At 35.9% G+C, this 26,735-nt stretch overlaps 1 protein-coding gene across 1 annotated transcript in view; it reads right to left on the bottom strand.

Moving 5' to 3' along the window:
• Positions 1 to 8,876: 8,876 nt before the first annotated feature.
• The window catches only part of PRMT3 (protein arginine methyltransferase 3), a 98,612-nt gene continuing 80,753 nt past the window's right edge, over positions 8,877 to 26,735 (bottom strand). Inside the window, exons 14-16 of the mRNA XM_081942658.1 lie at positions 19,042 to 19,092; positions 18,756 to 18,843; positions 8,877 to 10,017 (exon numbers count right to left, since the gene is read on the bottom strand). Coding sequence (XP_081798784.1) covers positions 9,908 to 10,017; positions 18,756 to 18,843; positions 19,042 to 19,092 — 249 coding nt within the window. The 3' untranslated portion in view covers positions 8,877 to 9,907. The remainder of the gene's footprint in view (positions 10,018 to 18,755; positions 18,844 to 19,041; positions 19,093 to 26,735) is intronic.

Here is a 26,735-nt window from a genome sequence, read left to right as displayed (position 1 = left end):
GCTTATTTCTTCTGTTCTCAAATTTAAATTAACTTTAAGTTTTTTGTAGGCAGTTCCTTTTAAAATGGTAAAAAAGCCTCACCAGCTGAAAACACTTTCTCTTTCCATTTCCGTCTGTTTCAGAATCGTCCCAACTTCATCAGCCTAAGGGCTGTGCTTTTGTCACCAGCTAGAAGAACTTCTCCTGGATCGATCAGGGACTTTGCGGTGACCCTGAGATCAGCAGGATGTATTCTTCCCATTCACCATCTCTGCGGGACGGTCTAGGTCTGTTTGGACCACCCATTGGCAAAAGTATCTGCAGCGATCTCAGAGCATTGAGATCGCACGTCATCTCGTCGCGACGTTGGCTCCTCCTCTCCCAAAATCCCTCAATCTTGGTTTTGACCTAGTAGGATTCTTCAGAATAGCTTAGCTATTCCTAGCACTGCATCCTTTTGGGCAGTGAGCTCTGATGTTGTTCTTAGGATCTGTGGGAACCACTCTTTCAGCTTAAGGGTTACAGCCCTTGAGACCTCTTTGGCTTTTACTTTCCACATCCTCTCTAGCTCCTCTTTCAGGATCTGGCACTAACTTCTCACACCTCTTCTTCCTGGTGTTACTGTTGCTATATCTAGCCCACCGCTGCCTTTTGGTCCTTGTCTACGACCACAAAGTCTGATTGATTGGTGAATGCTTGCCTCTACGTCTGGATCTGGAATTCCCACAGATCCTAGCCCTATTATTCTTCACAACCTTCTGTGGAATCTGCCATTTGGAATCTGGGAAGGTCTAATGCCACATTGTGCAGATGTTCCTGTATACAATACCTGGCTATTCCATTCAGTGTGTGTGCTGTTCCTGTCTGCATTTTATACCCTGCCACTATGTTTTGGAACTGTCTCTGAAGCTTCTCTCACAGTTTACACCTCGGATCCTGTCTAGTGTCTGGTAGACCCCTGCTTCTACAGATCTGATGTTTGGTGCTTGTGCCTCTGCCGCTATGATCAGTGCCTCAGTGCTACCTTTTACTATAGCCCTTTCTAGCAACTGATGATTTCCCAATGTCAGCCACTTCAGATATCTGTCAATGGTAAAATCCACGCAGGCTCTTGTTTTACTGTGGTATTTTTTCTGCTTGTTCTTACCCCTTGCCTGCTGCTACCTTAGGCATTCTCTCAGCAGCTCATCTTTGGGTACCATCTTACTGGTGTACTCATGGATGTTCTGAGTTTCATCCAGGTCACTGACTTTGACATTCACCAGATCCTGCCCACCCTCTTTCTGGCCAGTATATGGTGTCTAGGTGTTGGATTTAAGGAGGAAACCTCCCTACATTGTGATGAGCTTGCAGATCTTCACATTGGCAACCTTCATATCCTCCTTTGGCTAGTTCACTATACTGGAGGTATCTGGTAGAGTATATGTGTTGATGGTGTGGTTCTTGTCATTGAGCTGGTTCTTCAATACTTATTCTGGATGTTTTAGATGTTGCTTGCTTTCCTTGTCTCCTCATCATGGTTCTCATGTGACTGTGAGATACCAAGGAACTTGTAGCTGGTCTGTTAATGTAGCTCACTGTTAGTTCTGCCCCTCAGTCTTAACTACCTTCCCTCTCTTTGCTATCTGGCGACATGTCTACAGTCCAAATGGCCTCCCAATGTCTTCACCTAGATCTGTGTCAGGTGAGTCAGGAAGTTGATGTCTTGTTCACACTTAGCATACAATTTGATGTCATTCACATCAGCTGAGCCAAGGAAATAAGTAAGTGTTATGTCAAAGCACCTGGTATGCCCAGGTGAGCTTCAGCTGATAAGGGGGGAGAGCTTGTGGCTTAGTGGCTAATACAACTGCCTAACATGTAAAAACAGCCCAGGTTCAAATCCCACTAAGGGTATGGCTAGCTGATGAAAGCTAAATAGCTTGAAATAGATCTATACGAGTCTCCCTTTATTTATTTATCAGCACAAATGCCTGGAAGGCTCCTAGGGGGGAACTGAAAGGCAAAAAGGGGAGCAGTATGCTTCTTCCCATATTTGGGCATACCAAGTGCTTTGACATAACACTTACTTATTTCCTTGGATCAGCTGATAAGGGAGGAGAGCTTGAGGCTTAGTGGCTAATACAACTGCCTAACATGTAAAAACAGCCCAGGTTCAAATCCCAGTAAGGGTATGGCTAGCTGATGAGAGCTAAATAGCTTGAAATAGATCTATACTAGTATCCCTTTATTTATTTATCAGCACAAATGCAATGTGTGTGTGTGTGTGTGTGTGTGTGTGTCCTTAAAAGTTCCTATAAGTTTAAAACAAAAATCTACGAAGACCACCTGTAATAAAACTGAATATTTTTCCTCCATTACAGCTGCAATCCATAGCCTATTTATGCCCTCTTATCTGATTTCTACCATTCCATTTGTCATCTAGATCTGTTATCTGACACCAGGTTTACTGTATTAGAAGGTTCTCAACAAATGAATTTGATCAAAAGATTATAATGATAGTGAAATGCACTGGGAGGTGTTTCTCCTATATTTTTCAAAAATGGTATTTTTGAACAAGATCCTAATTTTCATTTTAATAAAATAATCATGATTAGAATTTAATAAAACAGACAATCATAAGGAGGATATTTAAATAACTAATCTGAAAGACAGCAAGTATGGAAATCAGTGTCTGAATCCTTACACAATCCCCTATTTTAAAATGTTCATTTAGAACTTCTAAATGAATCTAAATCTATATAATGGATAGAAATACAACAAGATAGTGGGGTTTTTTCTGTTTCTATTTGTATTTATTACCCAATCCTGGATTATATAGCAATAGCACTTAGACTTATACAGTATACACACCACTTTATAGTGCTTTTGCAGTCCTCTCTAAGAGGTTTACAGAGTCAGCATATTGCCCCCAACAATTTGGATCCTCATTTTACCCACCCCAGAAAGATGGAAGGCTGAGTCAATCTTAAACCTGGTGAGATTTGAATTGCCAAATTGTAGGCAGCCAGCAGGCAGCAGAAGTTGCCTGCAGTACTACACTCTAACCACTGTGCCACTGCGGCTCTTGTTGATTTACTTGCAATCATACCGTAATAGTTCTGTAAGCTTTTAAAACAATTGCTAAATTACTTAAGAAAGAATCAAAACGTATATCAAGGCTACATAAGAGAATTTATAAAGGGTGAAATGTTAATTTGGATGAAGTCTACAACAATAGCTGTCTCATAGTTTGGTCATTCTATTATTGTCACAATTTTGCTTTTGGAAAAGCAGTTCCATAATCTTTATTTGGAAATTTTGTTTAATACCTTTAACCAATGTTTTAAAAGAGTAAAAAAGTATTACATTTGTATCTATTGTTAAGGCTAAAAAGCCAAAACAATTAGATAAACAGTAATATTTCTAATAAGATTATTTGAACTTTTATAATCAATTAAAATAGGAAGAATCAATCATTTTTAAAACTTTGAGCTAAGTCTTTCCCAATCTGAAGTCTTCCAGATATGTGGACTTCAATCTTACAACCACTGGGCACAACTTAATTTGGAGCCAGTTTTAGAACATAAAAATGAATATATTATTAACATGCTATTATTCCTTCCAAGCCTTAGGGGATTAGGCTAGAACTGTAAATATAGAAATGTTTTTGACATTATGGCTAGGTTTGAAACAGATAAATGTCAGGGGGAAAAACCTGAAGCTTTTTAAAGCTATTTAAAATATAAATGGTACATCTATCTCTCAATTATAGAATGCAAGTTCTACAATTTCCATTGTGGTGTAGTGACCCACACCGCAATGGAAAAATCAAGAGTTATGAATGCCTTAAAGCTATTTTTTTTCTTTTTTTCTTTTTACCGTATGTTACTAGTTTTGTTTTATTCTGCTTTTTTTAGAAGAGCTGAAACATTTATTAACATGGGGATGCAGAGCTTTGAAAGAATTTCTGAGTCATGGAGTTCCACCATATGCCCTCTCTCAATCCAATTTTCTAGCTGAGTGGATAGTGGGTCAAGGCGGTCCAGTAATGAGATAAAGGGTAATTCTATTAGGAGAGTCTATCCTAGCTGGCTTGTTTATTATCAGGTCTTAGAGCTAATCAAGAAGCTTAATAGAACCCAATTGTACGGTATATACTTGGAACGGTGTTTTACCAAATGTAGTTGAATATTTATGAGACTCAAATATGATCTGCTTCATATAAAAATACCATGTGCATTAATGTTCTTGTGTATCCACTTTCTACCCATAAAAAATAACATTGCTATAACCTTAGAAGACCAAGAAACTGCAGTGGAGAGAAAGGCAAGAAACCAAGCAAACTAGGTAAATAAATATGTACCATTACATCTTGGATAAGGTGACTTCTTGTTGCCAGTCCATTTTGGGATAGCAGTAAAAAACAGACACTCTCTATAGAGCAACAAGCCAGCAACCAGCAGGTATCAACTTCTCAAACTGGTAATCTAGTGTAATCTCTCTCAACCTGGTTTATTTGGACCACACTTCCCAAAATTTCCCAGTTGGAATGGCTGTTGGAAATGTTGACTTGGGGATTTGGAGACTGTTCTTTCAACACATCTGTACAGCACTAGATTCACCAAAGTTGTAGTAAATTAATCTTTCCATCTCCTGTTTGCCAGCTTGAAATGGCAAATTATGCCAAACGATACACAAAACAGTTTCATGTTTGATAGTCTATCTTGTTAGTCAATAAAAATGAGGGGTATTGCAAATAAGTTCCGTATATATAACCACACAGTAGCATACAATTACTCAAATGTCTCCTTAAGTTTGAATAATGTTGGTTCAGTCAAATAAGAGGGTGAAAGCCAAGTTGGCATTTATTAGGTAAAAGTTTTCTGAGTATGCCAATGTTATTTCTTTCTCTAGAGTTTTCTTCCACATATTCATGGGAGTCTGAGTCGTACCCAAGTGGAAAATCAAATTAACTTGTTGACTAACTTTTATTTCTCTCTAATTGTATTGGTCCCCATTAAGTGAAGCCTATATTGCTTTGGTTATCCATTGGCCATTGGACTTTTCTAAGCAATGCTATGATTATTTCATGGTATTAGCTCTTAGTTGCTATAATGGAGATGTGATTCCACTGCTACTAGAAAGTAAGAAATGTATTACTTGTTTAGCTGTAAACAAGTAAGTTTTCACAATGTACTGTAGCTTTCAATTGGCAAAATCCATTATCTTGCAATAGTGTGGCCCACTATTAGTGAGTGTTTCAGTTCATAGCACACATTATCTTCAACAAAAATCCCATTTAAAAATAAACATATGATCAGTTCTGGATCAAGAAAGTAGCTATTGTTGCACTTTTCTACTGTGACAAGATTTGTATGTGTTTTTTGGCTGAACATAATACACTTTGTTTGGTCTTAAATGTCTTGTGTTGATGCTTATAAATTTTAATATATAGCTTCACACAATGAAATTATACTTCATATAAACTTACTATGTGTGTGTGTTTCATAAACACTGTCTCCTAGATCTTCAATGAAATAGCAAGAAAAATGGTTGAGCATTATTTAAAATCATAGACTTGGAAAGGGCTGCATTAGTCATTAAGTCCAAAGTCCCTTCCCAAGCCTACACAGTGAAGGGAAACTGGCAATATCTCTGAATGGATTTTGAAGTGGAACATTACTGGTAGGTATTTCAAATTAATTGAAAATCTGTCTTCCTGAAATTTAAAGCTAACATTTCATACACATTGGGGTGATATTGAATATTCCAATGTTCTCTTGGTTATCTTCTGTGTAATAGAAGAATCAGTTGGATTTAAGTGGTGAAGGCACTAAGCTAGAAACTATGCCTTCAGCATGAAAGCCAGCTGGATAAACTAGGGCCTGTCACTTTCTTTCAGCCCAACTCACCTCACAATGTAGCTGTTGTGAAGAAAGTAGGAGGAGGAAAAAGAGATATTACATGTGTTTGTTAAGATATTTAAAAAATAACGAAGTCAGAATATCAAAATTAATAGAAATAAATAAATAATCTTTCTGATATTTGGGAAAAAAACCCATTCTCATCTATTGTTAAGTTCTTGCATGCTATGTTTTCATGACATATGGTGATGATATAAGATTTCAATATTTATTTAAATATTAATTTGATTTGATAGGACACACTCTATGAAGAACGTTGAAGTATTTGTCATTCAGAGTGAATTCTTAACCTGTAAAATTCTTCAACGTTGCCTCAGATAGCTTTATCTCCCTATAACAAGCCCTCAGTCCTTAAAAACAACTGAAACCATTAATCAAGGAGTAGAATGTTCAAATTAGCTCCAATACGAAATTGCTTAAAAAGTATAACTAAAATAATTCAATATAAAATATTATGCACAAAGAATAGTTACAAGAGCTAATTACAACTCTCACAGCTTTAATAGCCCATGTAGTTTTGCCCCATTAACAAACTATTTAGTGATATAATGGTTTAGATTTTTAAATATTAAATTTCACTGGTAAAGATGTATTAAACAACAATTATTTAGGCATGCACATATTGGAAAAGAACAAGAAAAATGTGGGCACAAGGATATTAGAAAGCAATCGTTGATAGTGTATTAATATTTGATCATCAGATTTTAAGGGTGCTTCTTGACAAACCAACACTGGGGCATAGGAAATACTCCTTTTATGTATTTGTTGTGAAAAATAAAATAAAGTGCAGGTATGTAATTTCCAATTATAGTCAAGAAATTTGTATAGAAAGTAAAACAATCTTTCTCAGAAGTTTTTTTTTTAATAAAAAGTAAAAGAATTTTGGATTTGAATTAAATAAATCACCTTAGAATTCTTTATAACATTCCTTTTATTTCAGCGAGTTATAAAAAAATGACCATAACAATAGTTCTTTCATAGTAGTACAGTCCTAAAATTGTTCTGTATTAATCAAAGTCTTTCTAGATTGCATTGGAAGGGTAACAATCAAATTGGTACATACCAATTCAGTGGCAGTAGCCATTTATTCATTTTGGATAAAGATTTTTTGGGAAAATTGAAAAAAGAGTACATCATGGTCATTAATATTTCCAGCATCCATTCTTATCGAGGCACATAAAATGGCGCAATACAAAGAATTAATGCAATTACGATAGCAAAACAGTGAGAAAATTTATCTCCTTGAATAAATGGAAATCAAAAATGTAACAAAATATGTGCAATCACAAAGTTTGAAAAATGTTTAATTAAAGCATATTGTATTAACGTGGTGTCATTAGAACTATAGTAGCAAAATAATTTGTAATACGTTTTATTCATTCAATTTGTAAATCTGTCTAATTGTTATGTGACAACCACTACAACTAAAAATATCTGTGTGGAGGGAAATACCACATATGAATATTTAAATTTATGTCTCTCTTCTTTAGATTGAAAATTACTTTTGTAGACTTCCAAGATTACCGAACTGGCTTTATGCCTAGGATGTTACGGTATCTTGGATTCTAGCCTTGTGTCTTAACTACTTCACTGAACACTCTGCAATCTGTTCATAGTAGCTAACAAATCCCTTTCAGCCCTTTTATTAAGTAAACAGAGTTGTGAAAAAGTTCAGCCAGCCTTTATATCATGAAAGCAAACATGGAGAGATAAGAGAGAGGGAGTCAAGCGCCACATTATAATCCCATCAGCCAATGAAGTAAATTTCAATCTTTAAAGCTTTTTATTGCAAAACATTTGACACAAGGCAAAGTCAAAGTTAATGTGCTTAATGGTGCCAGACTAGTAAAAAATGATCTATGAAACTAAGAAGAAATTCTTATTGGAGGGGGGGGGGGGAGGCTGAATGTCCTAAGAGGGCAGGGCTAGTCACTTGAAGCTTCCTGCATATTTATTCCAATGATGGTTGGTTCTAATTTTTTTTAAAAATCATTTCCTGGATGCTTTTTTCTAATAGAAACTTGGCTGTGGAGGAAGGCCAATATTTTATTTTGAGGGAATCTCCTTTAATCACTTTGGCACATTTTTTCTCCATTCACCGTCCTTAGAAAAGCTTTCGAAGCCACTAAGATTTCTGTCCACTTCCTTCTTTTTTAGGCTTCAATCCAATTATGAATAAAAAGGGCTTTTAAAATGTATTAGAACATTCCTCTTACAAGTTACAGTAATGGTAAATCTCAATTATTGCAGAAATTGACTATAGGATAATGATTGTAATAGTTCTTCGAAGTTTACCAATTTGTACTTTCTCCAATAATATGTCTGTTAACTGGAATCATCCATACAAAATAAAAAGTGGTATTATGCTTTAATACCCCAATCGTGGGCTCCATCATAGATAGCCTGAAGTCCCAAGACCCTACAGAATTCAGTTATTACTGCTTTGCAGAAAATCAAAGCCTGTACCAATCTAGTCTTTGAGGGATGCTATTCCATAATTCTTTGGTTGGCCCACATTAATTCAACCCACCCATTTGGAGATAAATTACCACCCCAACTTCAATGATTGCACCGGTGTACCTGGAGGTGGTGATTCTAAAGGTAGTCAAGCCATATAAGACTTTTAAAAACAGAACCAAAAATATAGGATTGTAACCATAAATCTATTGGCAACTGCTGCAACGTCCAATACATTGGTGTAACAAGGCTGATGCAATCCTTACATGCCAGCATGTGGACAGCTGCATTTTGCATCTATTGTCGTTACTAAATAGTTTACAAAAGCAGCCCCGTATGTGGTCCATTGCCTTTTGGGAGGGGGGGGGGCGGTCTAGAAATATGAAATAAAGTAAAGTAAAGTAAAATAGTCTACCCTGGCGCCAGATCCTTTTGTTCCAGATCTGCCCAACACCCTGGTCCCTTGGCCACAGCCTGTGCTTTGTTAGCAATCTGGAATGTCCTCTAGATAAAGATGAGACTCAAGTGAATGGTGACTTTTAATAACAGAAAATTTTTGTATTCCATTTTAATATTTGAAAGATATTACAATGTAATAATATCAGATATACATTTGAAATCCAAAGACCAAGAAATGAATTTATTTTGAAACTATATTTATAAAAATAATGTGTGCAGAAGCATAATTCTTGCCTATGCATTGTAGTCAAATCCAAATGGTCTGCTATCCACATAGCTCTATTTGCATGTCTTCAATATTTTTATGATTAACTTGAAACTAGGCCTTGCTTCCTGCAGACATAAACGACTTTTGATTCTTGCAAAGTTAAAGATTTTGATTCTTGCAAAGTTAAAGATTTTGAACCAGAGGAGGAATCCAGCTACCAGGAGGTCCTAAAGATTTTCAAAAATCTGTTCTGGAGACTCTCCGGAAGAATGGAAGTGGTGATATCCCCTACTCTGAAGAAAACTCCATCACTGTAGAAATAAATTCTGGGTCCCATCTAATAATATGAACTCTTCCAAAAAATAATAGCAATTGTACAAGTGATGTCGCTTCTAGATGTATATCTGCATTGTATTTCTATGGCAATACATTCTTACATTTACAGAACGTTGAGAGATTTGGCAGAGGACTGCTACTCTACTAATGTCCCAAAGGTGCTTTTTCAAGAGGCAACTGGACTTTCTGGTTTTTCTTTGACGAGTGAAGCTTCTTGGACGAGAAGTGAAATGTCTTCAAAGAAAAAATAGAAAGTCCAGTTGCCACTCAAAAAAGTTAACTTTGGGACAACCATGAGCTGGATGACTGAGAATCTCCATACTCTACTAATGGTTTCCCACCGAAGGTGAAATAATTTATTAGGACAGCATGAGCTGATTGCAAAGCACAGCCAGTTATTTCATATGTCCAGAAAAAAAAAAGATCAGCTATATGTCCAGGAAAACAAAAGTTATTGGAAGTAGAACCAAATTAACTTAATATTTTATCCAGGTTTTTCTGCTTCAAAAAGAAACATCTGGTAATTGAAATGAGCTTCTCAAGCTGATTGTGGGGCAATGTTCACTGTAGACTGTATGTTTGTTTCACATTTTTAATTGAAAGTGTTACAACGAGGGCGCGGAGATCTTTTCGGTTTCTGTGTATTGTTATCCTTCCTTTCAGTTCTTCACCTATAGAAAGAAAATATAAATACAAAGATTTTAAGTCCTATAACCAAGTGTCTTTCTGCCAAGCAAACTGATATAATTTGCTGATTTAAATCCCTCCTTCTTACAGTATTTTGCCCCAAAGTCTACAGTGGAAGGATAGCACAGGTTGAAAGGAATGCAAATGTTTATTGTTAAGAAACATTACTAGTTTTTCCTCTAGTATTAGTAAATAAATGTATTTATTTCTGCTACAAATTATATATTGTTCAATTTCCCTAAGTCTTTTAAAGACTTAAAAAAAAGTTAAAAACAAAATAAAAATAATGGCCATCTAACACCAAGAACAATAAATCTTGTCCATTACCACAATATTCATTTTATATTACATGGTAAGGTTCTGATTATTATTGGTAAAATTTCTAATGTTGTTACTCTTATAGTAATAACATCCTGCTTTCTTTCATATCTCTTTAGATTTCACCTTAACCTGAATGACTCAATTATTTGAGGTGAATTTATTTATTTGTATTTGCATGGCTGTCCTCGTCTATGGATATTCTCACATCATGGTTGTCCCAAAGGTTCTTTCCAAAAGGCAACTGGACTTTCTTGGTTTTTTCCCCTTAAAAACGTTTTTCTTCAGTCAGAACTGAAGAAGCTTCTTGGATGAGAAACGAAATGTTTTCAAGGAAAAAAACCGAGAAAGCCCAGTTGCCTTTTGGAAAAGAACCTTTGGGACATGGCCACCCTTCTTGTCACAGTGACAATAAGCAATAAAAAGAATCAAAAGAGCAATATAAATAGCCGCAAACACAATACATTTTGGCTATTAAGAAACATTCTCAAAACAAAAAAGCTTCAATTGTTATGGTAAGTAATCTTTATAACTAAACAGATTAGTTTTTCTGATATGTATAACAAAACCTGATGACACTTACTTCAAAATATCCACAGCTAAAACATTTTTTTCAACTTACAACTTACATTTAGTGACTGTTCAAAGTTATAACGGCACTGAAAAAAGTGAGTTATGACCATTTTTCACACCTACATGCTACTTGACCTTTGTAGTATCCGCATGATCACGCGATCAAAATTCAGATACTTGATAATTGACTCTTACTTATGACCATTACTGTGTCCTAAGATTATGTGATTACCCTTTGCCAACTTTTGACAAGCAAAATCAACGAGGAAGCCAGATTCATTTAATAACCATGTTATTAACTTATCAATGGCAGTGATGTACATAAGAATTGTGGCAAGAAAAGTCGTAAAATGGGGCAAAACTCACTTAACAAATGTTTCACTCAATAGAAATTTTGAGCTCAATCGGGGTCTTATGTTTGTTAATGTAAAGCTGTACTTCTATTATTTATTTTATCAGCACATAATCTCACTTTAATTATGCATAAAGAACTGATGAGAGTTTTCAATCAGGGCAGCCCTCCGTTATTTATTACCAAGTTAACTGCATTAAGTGATCCAGACAATGCTTTATTCATTATCACGAGGCAGATCTTTGCCTTTCTCGCTCCAATTGGCTACATTACATCTCCTTTTGTGCGCCACCATTTCTGTTCCCGAACTAAAGCAATGGCAGGGCAATCAGGACAGGGAAGAAGATCAGGCCAATTAATCAATGCCATGGGGAAATAAAATGACTGATGTGCTCTCAACAGCTTTGCTGCTCTACACAGTGGAGAGGATGCCTTCCAAGGCTGAACTGCATCACCTCTGCTCAGGAAGAAGCAGGCGAGACACAAGTCACGCTGTAGTTTGATTCAGCCTGAATTCATTACCCTGCTCCTATGGAACTGACACTCTTCCGGCAGAGAAAATCAAGTCTGATTTGCCTTTAACAGATCTTCCAGAGAAGCATGCAATTATAATTACTACGTGTTTTTTAATCCCTTGGAGGCTTGGCTCTACGGCTGAGCACATTATAGCAATCGTCCTAGTTGGCTTTTTACTTCAATAGAAATGTTACAGATATACTGCAAGATCTTTACGGCAGCTAAGGGCTAAAAGTAATTATATTGCTCAACCGTAAGATGGGAAATTGTTCATAAACTAATGAGATTAGTAGCAGTAAGCCTCCAGAAACAGCAAGGATAACTACACCGTGTCTAGGACCACACAACATGTAAACTGGCTCATCACTAGTAAGCCATATGCTTAAGTTACCTGTTTTGCATGTTCTGTGTTTCAGATTCAGTTTGGGAAAGAGTTCTTAAATGGGCCCCTTGTTTCTATGATTTTAAATTTCAAATTAAAAGTGGCTATTTTTTGAGTGCATATATTGAAATTAATTTTTAAAAAATCTAATATTACCAATAGACTAGAAACAAGGCTATCTCATATATGATTTTCGTATTTTCTGGCAAAATAAATCTTACTACCCACACACATATTTACAGCATTGAGTGCACACTTTTATTGATATAACTGAGCTGAATTAAACTATCAAGAATGAAGTAGCCTTCAGTAAAATGCCCCCTTTAAAATATTTTGATTGCTCACGGTTGCTCTTTACTATCTTAAAGTCGGTGTAGAAAACCACACGGCAAGGTACCATAAAAACATAAAAGATGCACTTGTGCTTATTTTATTGCTAATAGAATTTGCTGGCATAAGGATTTTATTTTTCAGATTAATTCAGTAAGTCAATAAAAAAAATAAAGCTTTTTGGGAAAACAAAATCAAGATACCGTATTTTTCGAAGTATAAGACACACCTTTTTTCCTCAAAAAAGAGGCTGAAAATCTGGGTGCGTCTTATACATCGAATACAGCATTTTTTAATTTTAATTTTTTTTGTTTGAATAAACACAAATACAACACAAATAATCCTCTTTCTTTACATACTATAGAAAGTGGGTCAATTGGTTACAAAAAGCTTTCGTGCATCTCTTTCAGTCATCACCTATAATACATATCAAATCATATATTTTAAATCAAATATATTTATAGATATTACTATCATCATACCTCAATATTCATTTGACCACAATTGTTTTAACGTCCTTTTGTATAAAATATTCCAAAGTTTAAAGCATAACCACATAATGGCATTTCGTTAGCTATTTCCTTATAACCTATTCTAAATAAAAATCAATAATATTTAGTAACCAAGTTTCTAGTCCTCTTTTCCAAATCACTGTTTACAATTTATATCCAATTTCCTTTTATTAAGCCAATACATATATATATATATATATATATACATATATATATATATATATATATATATATATATATATATATATATATATATATATACATACACACACACACACACACACACACACACACACACACACATATATATATATATATATATATATATATACATATATATATATATACACATTATTATCATTATCATTAGCAAACATTTATTTGACTGTCCATTATCATAACATTTTTTACCTAATACTCAAAGTTTAACTAGATTCAATCCAATTTTTTATTATTAGCTTTTATGTCATAACAAAATTTCTAATCTTCCTATCATAGTCACCATTTACCATTCGTATCCAATTAATTCTTATCAAACCACTACATATGTATACATTATTATCATTGTCAATTATTTATTTAACCATATCCATTATTACTTCATTTTTACATAATGCTCTAAATTTAACTAAGTTTAACTAATTTTTTATTATAAGCTGTCATATATCAACCTGTATCTTTCCGTAATAATGCAATCTTATGTCTTTTGCCATTTGTGGAATTAATCTACTGATTATTCCCTTAATATTTGTCCGGACTTCTCTTCGCAGCTCATTGCTTGTTGCATCTCTTATATAATTTCGATACCCTCCATCTGTTTCTTTAATCAGCATATCTTTGGTCATCAAGGGTGCTTCTGATAAGATTTCTCTCCTTAAATCCATCAATTCTTCTCTTTTTTCTTCTTCTGTACCTTGCCATCTGGGGTAGAGTTCCTGGCCATCTAGCTCCCCTTTCCATATTCCATTCTCTCCATTTCCAACCACATTCCATTCACCGTAGATGTCAACAAATTTCTTGTCTTTGTGCTCGTTTTTCTCTTCAATTTTTAGGACTCTAGCCTCCACTTTTTCTAATTGAGATTCTCCATCATATTTTGCTGTTATATGCTCTAGATTTTTCAGTTTCTCCTCAATTCTCTCTGATACTAATAATTTTTGAATTTCAAACATTATCTCTTGCAATGTTAAAGTTTCTTTTTGATGTTGATGGACCAACTGTGGTTCATTAAGACCAGGGTCAACGCAGCCGTCTACCAGGAGATTTTGGAGCACTTCATGCTTCCTTCCGCAGATGAGCTTTATGGGGATGTTGACTTCATTTTCCAGCTGCCCATACTGCCAAAAGCACCAAAGCCTGGTTCAATGACCGTGGGATTACTGTGCTTGATTGGCCTCTTCATTCTTCCTCCATACTCCGGGTCCTTGGTTTCAAAATGAGATGCAAAAGTTGCTCTCATCAGAAAAGAGGACTTTGGACCACTGAGCAACAGGACTTTGGACCACTGTGCTTCATTAAGACCAGGGTCAACGCAGCTGTCTACCAGGAGATTTTGGAGCACTTCATGCTTCCTTCCGCAGATGAGCTTTATGAGGATGCTGACTTCATTTTCCAGCTGCCCATACTGCCAAAAGCACCAAAACCTGGTTCAATGACTGTGGGATTATTGTGCTTGATTGGCCAGCAAATTCGCCTGACCTGAACTCCATAGAGAATCTATGGGGCATTGCCAAAAGAAAGATGGGAGACATAAGACAGAACAATGCAGAAGAGCTGAAGGCCGCTACTGAAGCATCCTGGTCTTCCATAACACTTCAGCAGTGCCACAGGCTGATAGCTTCCATGCCACGCTGCATTGAGGTAGTAATTGCTGCAAAAGGGGCCCAAACCAAATACTGAGTACATATGCATGCTTATACTTTTCAGAGATCCGATATTGTTCTATGTACAATCCTTGTTTTATTGATTGCATGTAATGTTCTAATTTTCTGAGATTGTGGATTTGGGGTTTTCATGAGCTGTAAGCCAGAATCATCACAATTATGACAAATCACGGCTTGAACTATCTTGCTTTGCATGTAATGAGTCTTATCTCATATATTAGTTTGACCTTTTAAGTTGCATTACTGAAATAAATGAACTTTTGCACGATATTCTAATTTTTTGAGTTTCACCTGTATATATCCCTTTACCTACCTACCTACCTACTCTCTCTCCCTACCTATCTACTGTATTTCTCTCTATCTCTTTCTATTTCTCTCTCTCTATCCCTCTACCTACCTACCTACACAAGCTTTCTCATTACCTACCTACTGTATTTCTCTCTCGCTCTCTCTATTTCTCTCTCTCTCTATCCCTTTACCTGCCTACTGTATTTCTCTTTCTTTCTCTCCCTCTCTATCCCTCTATCTACCTACCTACTTTTTTTTAAGTGCCTCTTCAAAACCTTGGTGCGTCTTATACTGCGTATACGGTAAGTTATACACACTGACAAAAAGTGGAAAACCTACTATGTTACGGAAGATACAGAATATTATATATGAGTTTGTGTGTCTTTGTGTGTGTAAGCACACACACACACACACACACACAATATTAAGAGCTAGGGGGAAACTAGCCAAGTTTAGTATAAATTAGTATAAATAAAACTACAGATATTCAGGCAATAGCTGTGCAGAAGTGGTGGTATGCATTTGTTATCTAAGATTCTGATTTTAACAAAAATGCCCTTTAAGAGAAATGTAGATTCACTTGTCTGTGAAATATCAGATGGGTCTTTCTTCACTGATTTAGCCCTGTAGCAAAATATTGAGATCAAATGAAGCACGGTGGCAATGTTCTGTTGAATCTCATTCTATACCACTGTCTCATTCCAGAGCATCATTCGCTCTTGACTCACTTCCTAGTAAGCATCATCAGCTATGCAAAATATATATTTTAAACACATATTGCCTTGACCTCTTAGAAAAAAGGAATGGCATGAAACTAACATTGGTGTTGATACAGAAAAGCAGTTTCAGGAAGGATGTTTTATTTATGCCAACACATTTTCAGAAGTGCCCCTTGTAAAATACTGCAGTCAAATGGTCTCGTGATTTTACCAGATGCCCCCCATGTTGTCTAAAGGAGATATAACAAATGAGTAATTACTGTAAAGAAATGCTTATGTAGAAATAGTATTTTCTTCTGCCACAAACAAACTGTATTACCTTGCCATACACTGGGTAAAAATATGATTAACCATTAGCTTCTCTACATAGAATTGCAGAATGTTATAAATTACAAGGGACCTTATGGGTCATGTGGTCCAAACTTCTGCAATTGCAGGAAGTCTATTAAACCATCCCAACAGATGTGGCCACCCAGCTCATTTGTAAACCTCCAGGGAGGAAGTCCACCACTGATCTAGACAGACTGTTCAGAAATTCCTTCTGATACTCAGTCCAAATCTCCTTTTAGTGTCAACACACTAGACTTGTGGTTTTAAGAGAACATATATGCTCCCTTGTGCATGACACCTTTTTGTTATGTGTGTCAACTTCTCTTTTGCAAGCTAAACATCTCTACATTCTTTAATTGCTTCTCATACAACCTGGCTGGTGGCAGCTTTACCATCAAGATATTTCTCTGAATCTGCCCGTTTCGACATATTCTTTTTAAAGTGTGATGCCTTGATTACTAATCAAATCTGATTAGCAATAAAATGGGAGTCTACTAGGAAACTGTAGGCTAGTCTGGAAAATTGAAGTAACATCCTGGGAAGCAAATATTGATGAACCACTTTCTTATCATAAATAAACATCTGTATCCATCTAGGCATAAAAAGTTAACTCAAGCAACTGTTTACCTTTTTTCTATGATTTTGCAACTTCAATATATGCAAAGGAATTTATTTTTACATTATAATTACAAACATAAATAGTTAATATGCAGATTGAGAATGGGGAAAAGGGACAGGGAACTGGACAAAGAAAAATGGGCAGATTTAACGAAGCATTTACTCCAAGTGCAGATTAACCAGTATAGAGAGCAATTGAAGTATTATCTTCTTTGATCTGGGCATAGTATTTTGATTAATATGACCCAAAATGGCACTAACCTCTTTAGCTACTGTAACATTGTTTGTCATATTTAGTTGGTGCCTCACTGGTATTCCTAACAACTTCCCATATACACTGCTGCCAAAGCAAGTTTCTCTAATCCTGCACTTATACATTTCATATTGATAACCTTATTATTGTTATCAATGAACATCATCCTTTTGGGATTGGGCCAATAGTTAACCCTCTTGAGGTCATTCTGAACTGTGATTTATTTATTTTTGTCCTCTATGATGCCAGCCAACCCTTGAAGTTTAATGGCATCTTCAAATCTGAGTGTCATGCCTTCTATTCCATGCTATTTATAAAGCTATAGAAAAGCACTAGTTTGAAGACAGAATCTTGGGAATCCTACTCAATCACTACAGAATCATTTAATAATAAGTGTGCTGTTTCAACCAACTGCAAAATCTACTGAGCCACATTACCCTCTGGCCCATATTCATCCATCTTGTCCTTAAAGAGTAAAAGCAGATATTTTGTCAAATGCTTTATTGGGATTATGATATACTATGTCCACAGCATTCCCATATATCCCCCCACCCCCAGTGATTCCTTTTGAAATAAAAAGAGGTAAGTCTAGTTCAATAATTTGTTTCTAAAAAATCCATGTTGTTTTCATGGGTTTCATTTCATAGCAATACCTTTCCAAACAGTTTATAGGCATGCTATTTGATGATCTACCAATATTACTAGGCATTCAACTAACTATCATTTCCTAGAGACTCTCTATTGCCTTTTTAAAATATTGGGTCTATGTTTGCTCTTTCAATACCTAATCAGTTCTCTAGGCAGTTTCCAATATTGTAGTCAATAGTACTGTTGACACTTAATGTCAAATGGTATGCAATTTGCAAGGCCCAGAAGTCTTAAATGCATGGAAAATAGTTAGATGGCTTCTTACAGGAAGCCTGTAAGCCTGATGAGTAACCTGACAATGTCACAGTTTCCCTACATCATGTTGAGGATTTCCAAATGTCCCCCTTGCACTCCCTCCATTATTAGCCATGCGTGTAGCTACCAGTAATACCTACCTCTACTATCTGTATATGTGGCTCTGTTGTCTCCCACATACAATTTAAAGCTGTTCTGAAAAGGTAACAAAGTATTTGCCAACACTTGGGCAAATATGTCCATTTTCCTTTGTCCATTTCCCTTTGCTTTTTCCCCATTCCCATTCTCAGTGTGCATATTAACTATTTATGTTTGTAATAATAATGTAAAAATGAATTCCTATGCATAAATTGAAGTTGCAGAGTTATTAAAAAAAAGTTAACCAGTTGCTTTTTGTGCCTAGATGGATTAAGACATTTAATTTTTTTTTGGCAATAATAAGGAAATGATTTGTCGTTATATTCTTCCCAGGATGTTATTTCAATTTTCCGAACTAGCCTACAATTTTCTGGTAATCTCCCATTTTATTACTAACCAGATTTGATCCTACTCACCCTTAATAGGCTGAGTATTCCCATCTAGAGTCTTAAAAATTCTGGATCAGTATTAAAATAACTTTCACATATGCTACATCAAAAGGCAAAATGGGAATAGTGATGGCACAGGGTTAAGCTTTTGAGATGAATGTGGTTTATTAACATCCAATTTGTTCTGAAAAGTCTAATGACATGGCAAGAATATATACCTTCTTCGACAGAAATTGGTTTTTCCAGAAAAAACATTGTTTGTTTCCAGTGTGTCTTGGTACAACAGGGACTAGTTGAAAGTAGGATCTGCAGTAACAAAATTCAGAGAACCATGATAAAATACAAGTCTAAATAACAAGCTTCATTCATTCACTATACAACCATACATGTTAAATGTTTGCAATACTTAATAGGCTTATTTCCAAACACCTTAAGGCAAAAAGCTGCCAACATATAAACTATATTTTACAATTAATTTTAAACCTGTAGCTTTGAAATACTTACTTGTTTGTTACAATTTTTCTCAAAATGCACATCAAAATATCCAGCAATTGCCTGAATTAAAAGGAAAACAAAATAGCAAACAGAAATTTTAGTTTACTAGACTCACTAAATAGGTTAAAGCCTATTATGCCAATTCCCGATAACAGAAACCAGCCCACCATAATCCATGTTAAGACTTTAAAATGCTGAAAATATAACACAATGTTTTTTAAAAGCCCTACTTCCTTCACTCCTGCTTTCAACGCCTGTGAAGCACTTCTTTCAAATGTTATTTACCTTTGTTGGTGTGCCCATTAGGATCAAAACTACCTCAGATCAAATCACAGAAAAATCAAGTCTCCTGTCCTGGCCAGTGACAACACAGTCGAAAACCAGGACTGAAACATGCATCTTTCTGACTTTGTATATGGAACTTTATGGACTCACAGAAAATATGGACATGAAAATGAATTTGTGATTTGCTGATGATCTGGGGAAAGCTCTTGAAATATAATGGGCTCCATAATGATCCAAGCTTATGATTCATAATTTTGTGTCTGCCATACTGGAATGGGATACATTTGAGACCTTCTGTGATAGAGGGAGAAATCTCGCAATGGTGGCAAGTGCAAAACAATATGATACACTGATTAATTTTGTCCTACAATTCATAACAAAATAAAGAGCTTGAAATCAAGAAAGCAAGGTAGAAAAGGCAAATTGTTACATAACAAAGACTTTGCATTGGTTGATTCTCTAATTTTTAAAAGCAGCACTCACATAAACTCAGCTTTGCAATCCAGTCTATGATCACAAGAACAGGAAAAAATGCTCTCTCACCTTCTCTTCCTTCCCTTGTCCATGTCACATCCTTTACACCCTTTTATTTTTAGGCCTTTCTGTTTCACTTGATTTTACCTCCACATCAGAGGTGGTATTCTGTCTGTTCACACCAGTTTGGCCGAACAGGCAGTGGTGGCAGCTCTGACATCATCACTGGTTCTGCCGAACCAGTAGTGGTGGCCAAGCTGATACCATCACACATGCGCAGAAGTGCCACGTACAAGTAAAGTGTGCACGCACTCCCGCTACTGAATCAGTGGCGATGAAAAGCCTGCTCCACATCTACCCTCAGGCATACTTCCCTTTTCTGCTCAAAAATAAATCAGCAGAAAAACTCAAGTTTGAAAAGAAACTATTTGCTCCATTCCCTGCTGGGAAAGGAAGAGCAAAATATTGCAGCTGTAAGTAAGTAAACCAAAATGACTGCTACCCACTCAGTCTAGGCACTAGGCTGGTAGCTACAGTCTGGGGCAAATGGCTCCTATTATCTAAAAATTCCAAATTATTCAGCAACTTCTTTAAGAAGTCACAAAATCTGTCTTTCCCTATCTGTTCCTTTAGTCTCTCCCATGCTGTAAGCAATTCAAGATCGATCAGACGAGGAGAAAAAAGTCATGCATTCTAAAACTGTTTTTATTGTGTTACAGTAACAGAATCTTGCAAATACAAACGCTCCTTCCTACTGTTATCTTCAAGAGAATAAGGGAAGGTCAAGTCGGAGATGCTTTCTCAAATTACATTTCTGCCTTTTTAAAAAAAAAATCTCCTTTCCTCAAGGTTACTCTTACAGCCCATTATGTATACTTTTTTTTGGCAGGCAAAGAATAATGGCCACATTTTTCAGAAATATTTGAATTTGAAAACAAAGGTGGTTGTACATGGAGAAATAGCTTATAAAAGCCTATATTATGTTCCTCAACCAGGCCTTAACTATTTATCAGAAAAATTTCAATGTTGACCAATGGGGAAAAAGTGGCTCTGACCAACCTTATAAAGACTGAGTTGCTTTGGGTTTTTGCTCCACCATGGGCTGACAATGTGCTATCTTTGACTCTTGACAGGGTAGCACTTCCCTAGACAGAGCTGGTGAACAATTTACAGATCTTCCTGGAATTGCAGCTCTCAGTCAAAGAGGTGGCAGCCATTGTTAGGGGAGCCATTGTACAAAAATACTTTGTGCATCTATTGTGCCCATTCCTGGTCTGGAGGCCTTGCTCACAGGAACTCATGACTTGGTTGCTTCTTAGCTGGACTACTACAATGTACATCTTGTTGACTGTAAAGGCCAAGTTACAACTGCAATGGAATACAGTGGCATGTGGTGCTGGGTACCCCTTGGGGTGTCCATTATCACATCACTGTTGTGAGAGCTGCCAGGTTTTCCCCCAGATGCAGTTTGCCAGCACTTTAAGGTAGATCTGATTAGGAAACCAAAGTCATGCAAGCTAATACTGATTTCAAGGTTAGAGTTAACAGATCTTCTAAGTCTGATATATGCTTTCTCCCACCGCACCCCTTTATCTTCATGTGAACCAGAGAGAGACTTGTTTGAGACACTTTCTCAGATTACAGTTATGGCCCTGACTCAGATTTCTCTTATCTAACAGTTATCACTTTTGCCCATGAGACAATTCAAGATGCTAGTTATTATTACCTTATAGCTCTATATAGCAGAGAGTTAGGTTATCTGTGGGACTTCATGTCCATGACAGTATCCGCTCACCCCACCAGATTAGATAGGGTGGGCGTGCCTCAGTTCTCTTTTTTTTACATGCTGCCATTTTTTTAATGTTTTTATTTATCTATTTAATTCTAATTTATTTATTTATTTATTTATTTATTTATTTATTTATTTATTTATTCCACCTGTTTTCAAAAGACTCCAGGTGATTAACAAATCAAAAATATTAAAAACAAATGGAAAAAATGCAGCAATGAACAAAAATGAAGGATAAAAAAAATAGCAAGGATGACAACAAAAACAACAGGAAAGAAAAGAAACACACACATTATCCAAACAAGCTTCAATTCCCCTTGCCAAAGGCTTGGAGCGAAAAGCCATGTCTTCAGGGTGCTTCAAAATACCAAAAGCGTGGGATCAAGGAAGCTCAATTTTTCTATAGTAGCCTCTACCTACCCTGAGTTTTTCCCCTGGTATCCAGTAAGCCCTCAAGCTTTTAGTTTTCAGGAATGCCATTAAATGTTAGCTTTTCCTCCAGGCTTTGGGATAAGGTAGGTTGGAGCCTGGGGATCATATTGTTCAATGGATTGCTGGTGAGGTGCCAGGTTTTTTGTTTTACTGTCTTTGGATTTTATAAATGTGAGCCATTGGGTTTCCTAAGATAAACAGCTATATAAGACCAATGCATATATATTCATTATTCCTCCTAGGCCAATAGTACACACAGTTGCCTAACTAATCAGAAAAAAGGGAAAGTGGGATATCCATTTATATAACTGTATTTGCAAGTCAAATACTGCAAGACAGTTTCAAACAGGTTTAGTAAACAAAAACTGTTAAAAAGTGTGAGTTTTATATCTTTTTTTCCCTTCTCATCCCAGGTAATGGAATGTGCCTCCTACTTTCTGCGTGCAGAGTGTAGCAAAACTTTTAGATTGGACTGTACGTTTTTCTGTGGGAAACTAGTTGCCAAATATAGTTACAAATCACTAATGAACACAGGAATTAATTCGAGCAAGTAAGCATAACAGAAGGTTAATATAGCTTGTGTCGTGTCCTATAAAACTTTCAAGCTGGGAATTTAATGGTTTAGTCATTCGGTTTTCTTTTACCAAAGAGAAAAGTTTAACTTTAAAGTAAGTACTGATAAAAGTTTAACAACTAATGTCTACAAATTGGAATGTTACCTGTATTGCACAGATTGATCCTTAAGCCTGGATCACAAGAAATACTACTAAGAAATAATTTCCTCAAGTTCAAGTAGGCAAAAGCACAGTATTCTAGCACTAGTCATTTTGAGGGTTTGATAAAAAAAACATTTAAATTTGACACCGACACCAGAAGTTCCTGTACTCTAATAATGAGCTTCCCATTATCCTAAGAGTTGGCTAGCTTCAATTTTCTATCTGCTGCATTTTAATTAATTGACTGATTAATTGAGTGATAGATACTGCTTAGCAATGACGGTAAGCAGTTTACAGAATTAAAACATAATTGCATCAATTGGAATGTCCGTGGTACAAATACGAAGTCATGTTTCCGGTTTCAACCTCTTTTCCTGTAGTACTCCAACAATGGGTACTACAAGCAGGTTCTCCCAGTGAAGTGTCTTATTCAAGTCAATTCTGATTGGAGAAAGCAATCCTCAAAGTACCTAGCTTTGAACCCATGAAGGATCTCTGAATATTTACAATCAGGTTTGGTAAGGCAGGTGCACAGAGTTCACTGGGCTATCAAATCTAGAGATAATGGTGACAAGTTTCACTATGGCTACGCATTTATTTTTAAGGCTGGATCCTTCAATATTCAATATTACTTCTTCCACAGTAAATATTAAGTCATGAGCTCATTTGTATGACTTAACACCCTAAAGCATTCAGAACTTAATTTTTTTAGCAATTGCCTAATTAACATTGGTGGAAGCATCTCCCCAAAAGCACCACACGGTAGAATTAATCATTTCATTATTTCAGTGGCTAGTTATTTTTGAAAATATCTAGCCACTTTAATAAAATAAATTACTTTTAAACTGTTAGCTTTGAACTTTTAAGAATATGATTGAACGTTTATACAAACAATTATTTCCCTTTATCTTTCCCCTTAAAATACTAAGGCCAACCAAATAGTGCAGTTTAAACAAAGGGGATTAAAGAAAATAATTACTAAAAGAAGAAAAGCCAATTCTTCAAACTCCATTATTCTAAGCAGTTGGTCCACAGCAACCTTAGCATCATGGCTCCATGGAACAGCAGATTACATAACGGGGGGTCAATTGTCAATATCAGAAATATAAAGCGGGTCTTGGCCACACAGTATTTTTAAATTGCAATGCTGTGAGCTGCCAAAAATGCAACTGTACATGACAATTGTTCCAAACAGAGGTTGATCTTTTTCAGAAGGATTGTTCACCAGGTCTAACATGGTAATGGTTTCCTGAGAAGGATTAGTATGGGAAAAAAACATTTGCTGCCGGCAGAGATGATTGTTCCTTCTCTTCCCACTCCTAGAGACTCAATTAAACCCACAAAAAGCTTTGAGGGCATACAGTAATCTATTTCTCTGTATATCACTGCATGGAGCTTTGCAGGATTTTGCAAGTAGGAGAGATTCTACTACCATAGTTTCTTTCTTTGTTTAGGATTGCTCTCTAATGGCTTTAAAAGGGAAATCTGTCCTAAAGTAATTGTTGTTTTTGTTTTTGTACATAATGTTCTATTAATCTGTTTGAATTTGTGCATTCCATTGTGGAAAGTATTTCAAGAATTTCTGTAATCAAGATTTGAAAGAATTATTTATGGTCAGAGAGCAAAAATCCTCATCTTATATGATACAGCCAAACATGACTAAACTATATTATTAAAAATCTAGAATAGAATAGGCCATTAAACCCTATTTAAATCCAGAATTGTAGACATCTGAAGAATTATCTGCAGGACTAACAAAAAGAGCACATAAGAACGGGCTTACCATGATGAGATATTTCTTGGGTTTTGGTAGATAAACTATCCTTACCACTGCCTCGCCTTCTCTATCTCTGCAGTTCATCTTTGACAGCAGATCTATAGATACTCAGATGAGTACTCATGACAAATTCTAGGATATGTGTAACAATCTATCAAACGAAATTGAAGAGTGCCCCACTAGGAAATCAAAAATGAACAGGACAGGATTGGTCATAGAGAACTGAAACCCTGACTTGGCATGCATTTTGAAAGGCTATTTTATGTTGACAGACATTGTGACCAAATAAATTATTCTGCCTTCTGTCCTCAGCATTTCCAAGTCAAAGATGGTGCGGATGGTAAGGGAGCTACTGGAAATAAAAGCAAGCAGAAGAGAGTAAAATACGTTAATGAGATGTAAAAATGCACAAAAACGCAGAATTTCTCCTGGTCATAAACCAAGTCATCTGTACAAGGGGAAAAATGAAGAGCACCAGAGCTACAAATGTAATCATTAAGCTGGCATACAGACCGGTGAAATTAATGCACGAGCGAAATGTAGGTTAAGTTAGTTGCCTCAATCTAGAGATCCTTCCAAATCTATTATAGACAGCTATTATAGATAGTACATAATCAACATCAGCAGCCTTAATGTTGCCAAATCAGAGCTGCAACACAATAAGAGGGGGGGAAAAGGGAGGGGGAGTTAATATGTTTTGTACATGCCTAATTATTTTCAGCGTTCAGAATTCTTATTCGCTCTATTTTTACAGAGGGACGTGTTTTACTTAAAAAGCATTGCAAAAATAAGCATTAAAAGCACAGTGAGTATATAATTTATTTATTTCACCTTTATTTCAATTTATTTATATTCGGCTGGGATGCCACCAGCCTCCAAATTTACTCAGTTGTTAATCTGCACTTATGGTTGAAGATAAACCAAATCATGAGGTAATATTATAGCCACTTCATTTACTTGAATTATCTCCTTCAGAAAAGAAAACAATTTGCACAGATTATATATCATTGACTGGTTTATACAGCAGCCTCTGAAAGCAGGTAATCTAACCAGCTCACTTAGGCGAAGGGAAATTAAAAGTTACCATCATCACTATCAGTTGCAGGGAGCAATTTATCATTTTTTTATTTCTCATTGGTATCACGCTCCAACTGCATGCAGCTAGAGTAGATACAATTAGGCAGCTGGCCACAGAAGTAGGAGGATAATGTGCTTTTGATGGAGTTTATTCAACCATGGAGATGACATGCTTGTAACGCATGCAGGAGAGAGGGAGAATGAAACAATCATACGTTTCTGCAGCAGAAATACTACTTAAACATTTAAAACAGTACTCCTTCAATTAAAACAATTCAGAACATGGATATAACTGAATGATCTTTTTTTCTCAAGGGGAGGATCAAAGGAAAATGTATTTTGATTATTTGTAATGCTCATGGTCATTTTCCACCTCTAAAATACAAAACAAAGCAAAAGTAAAAACCCACAATACTGTTAAGAGAATATCTTGAGTATTATTAACTGGACCTCATACAAATGCTTTTTAACAACAACAACAAAAAAAAAACACCCTAAAATTAAATTTGGATTAATTTTGTTTTGAATTTACACCTGGATTTCATGTTGTCTTTCATATACTAACAATGTTCAGTTTTCTATTCCCTTTTATTTTCTACTCCCTTTGCAATGAGGTTGCAAAGAATCATGGAGGAAAACAAACAGTAGGGAAATGTAGCCACAAGCAAAACAATGTGAAACTGCTGAGATCTGGCATATGCGATTAGCTTCTTGCTTACCTTGTTCTGAATCTCAGCAGCCTAGCGCTACAAATGTGTAGCAAACACATCAAAGCACACTGTACATAAGGGTCTATTTTCTAGCATACACTGTTGGGATTATACAAAGGTTTACTTTTTTTGTCACCAATGTACTGAAACCATGCCCAGTGAATGAAGTGACTTTTATGTTAAAAGAATCTTAGTGTCTAAAAAGTTTTTGTTATGATGAATTTGCATCTCATTTCACCTGAAGCTAAAATTATCTGTAGCTATGCTGATATGGACACTTTTTTAAATATACAAATGAATGTTCCTTGACAGTTTGTGCTGTGATATTTGGATGTCAGCAACCAGAAGATGGGGACAACCTTCCTGGAGGTAGAGGTCTACAACATATAATGACCATTGTCTTACCTGAAGGGTCCTTTTCAGGGCACTGCAACGGAGAGTCC

Source organism: Natrix helvetica (assembly GCF_964273705.1).
Source record: "Natrix helvetica genome assembly, chromosome: 1".
NCBI lineage: Eukaryota > Metazoa > Chordata > Lepidosauria > Squamata > Natricidae > Natrix > Natrix helvetica.
Note: the sequence above shows the minus strand (reverse complement) of the source record. Positions and strands in the feature narration are given on the sequence as shown.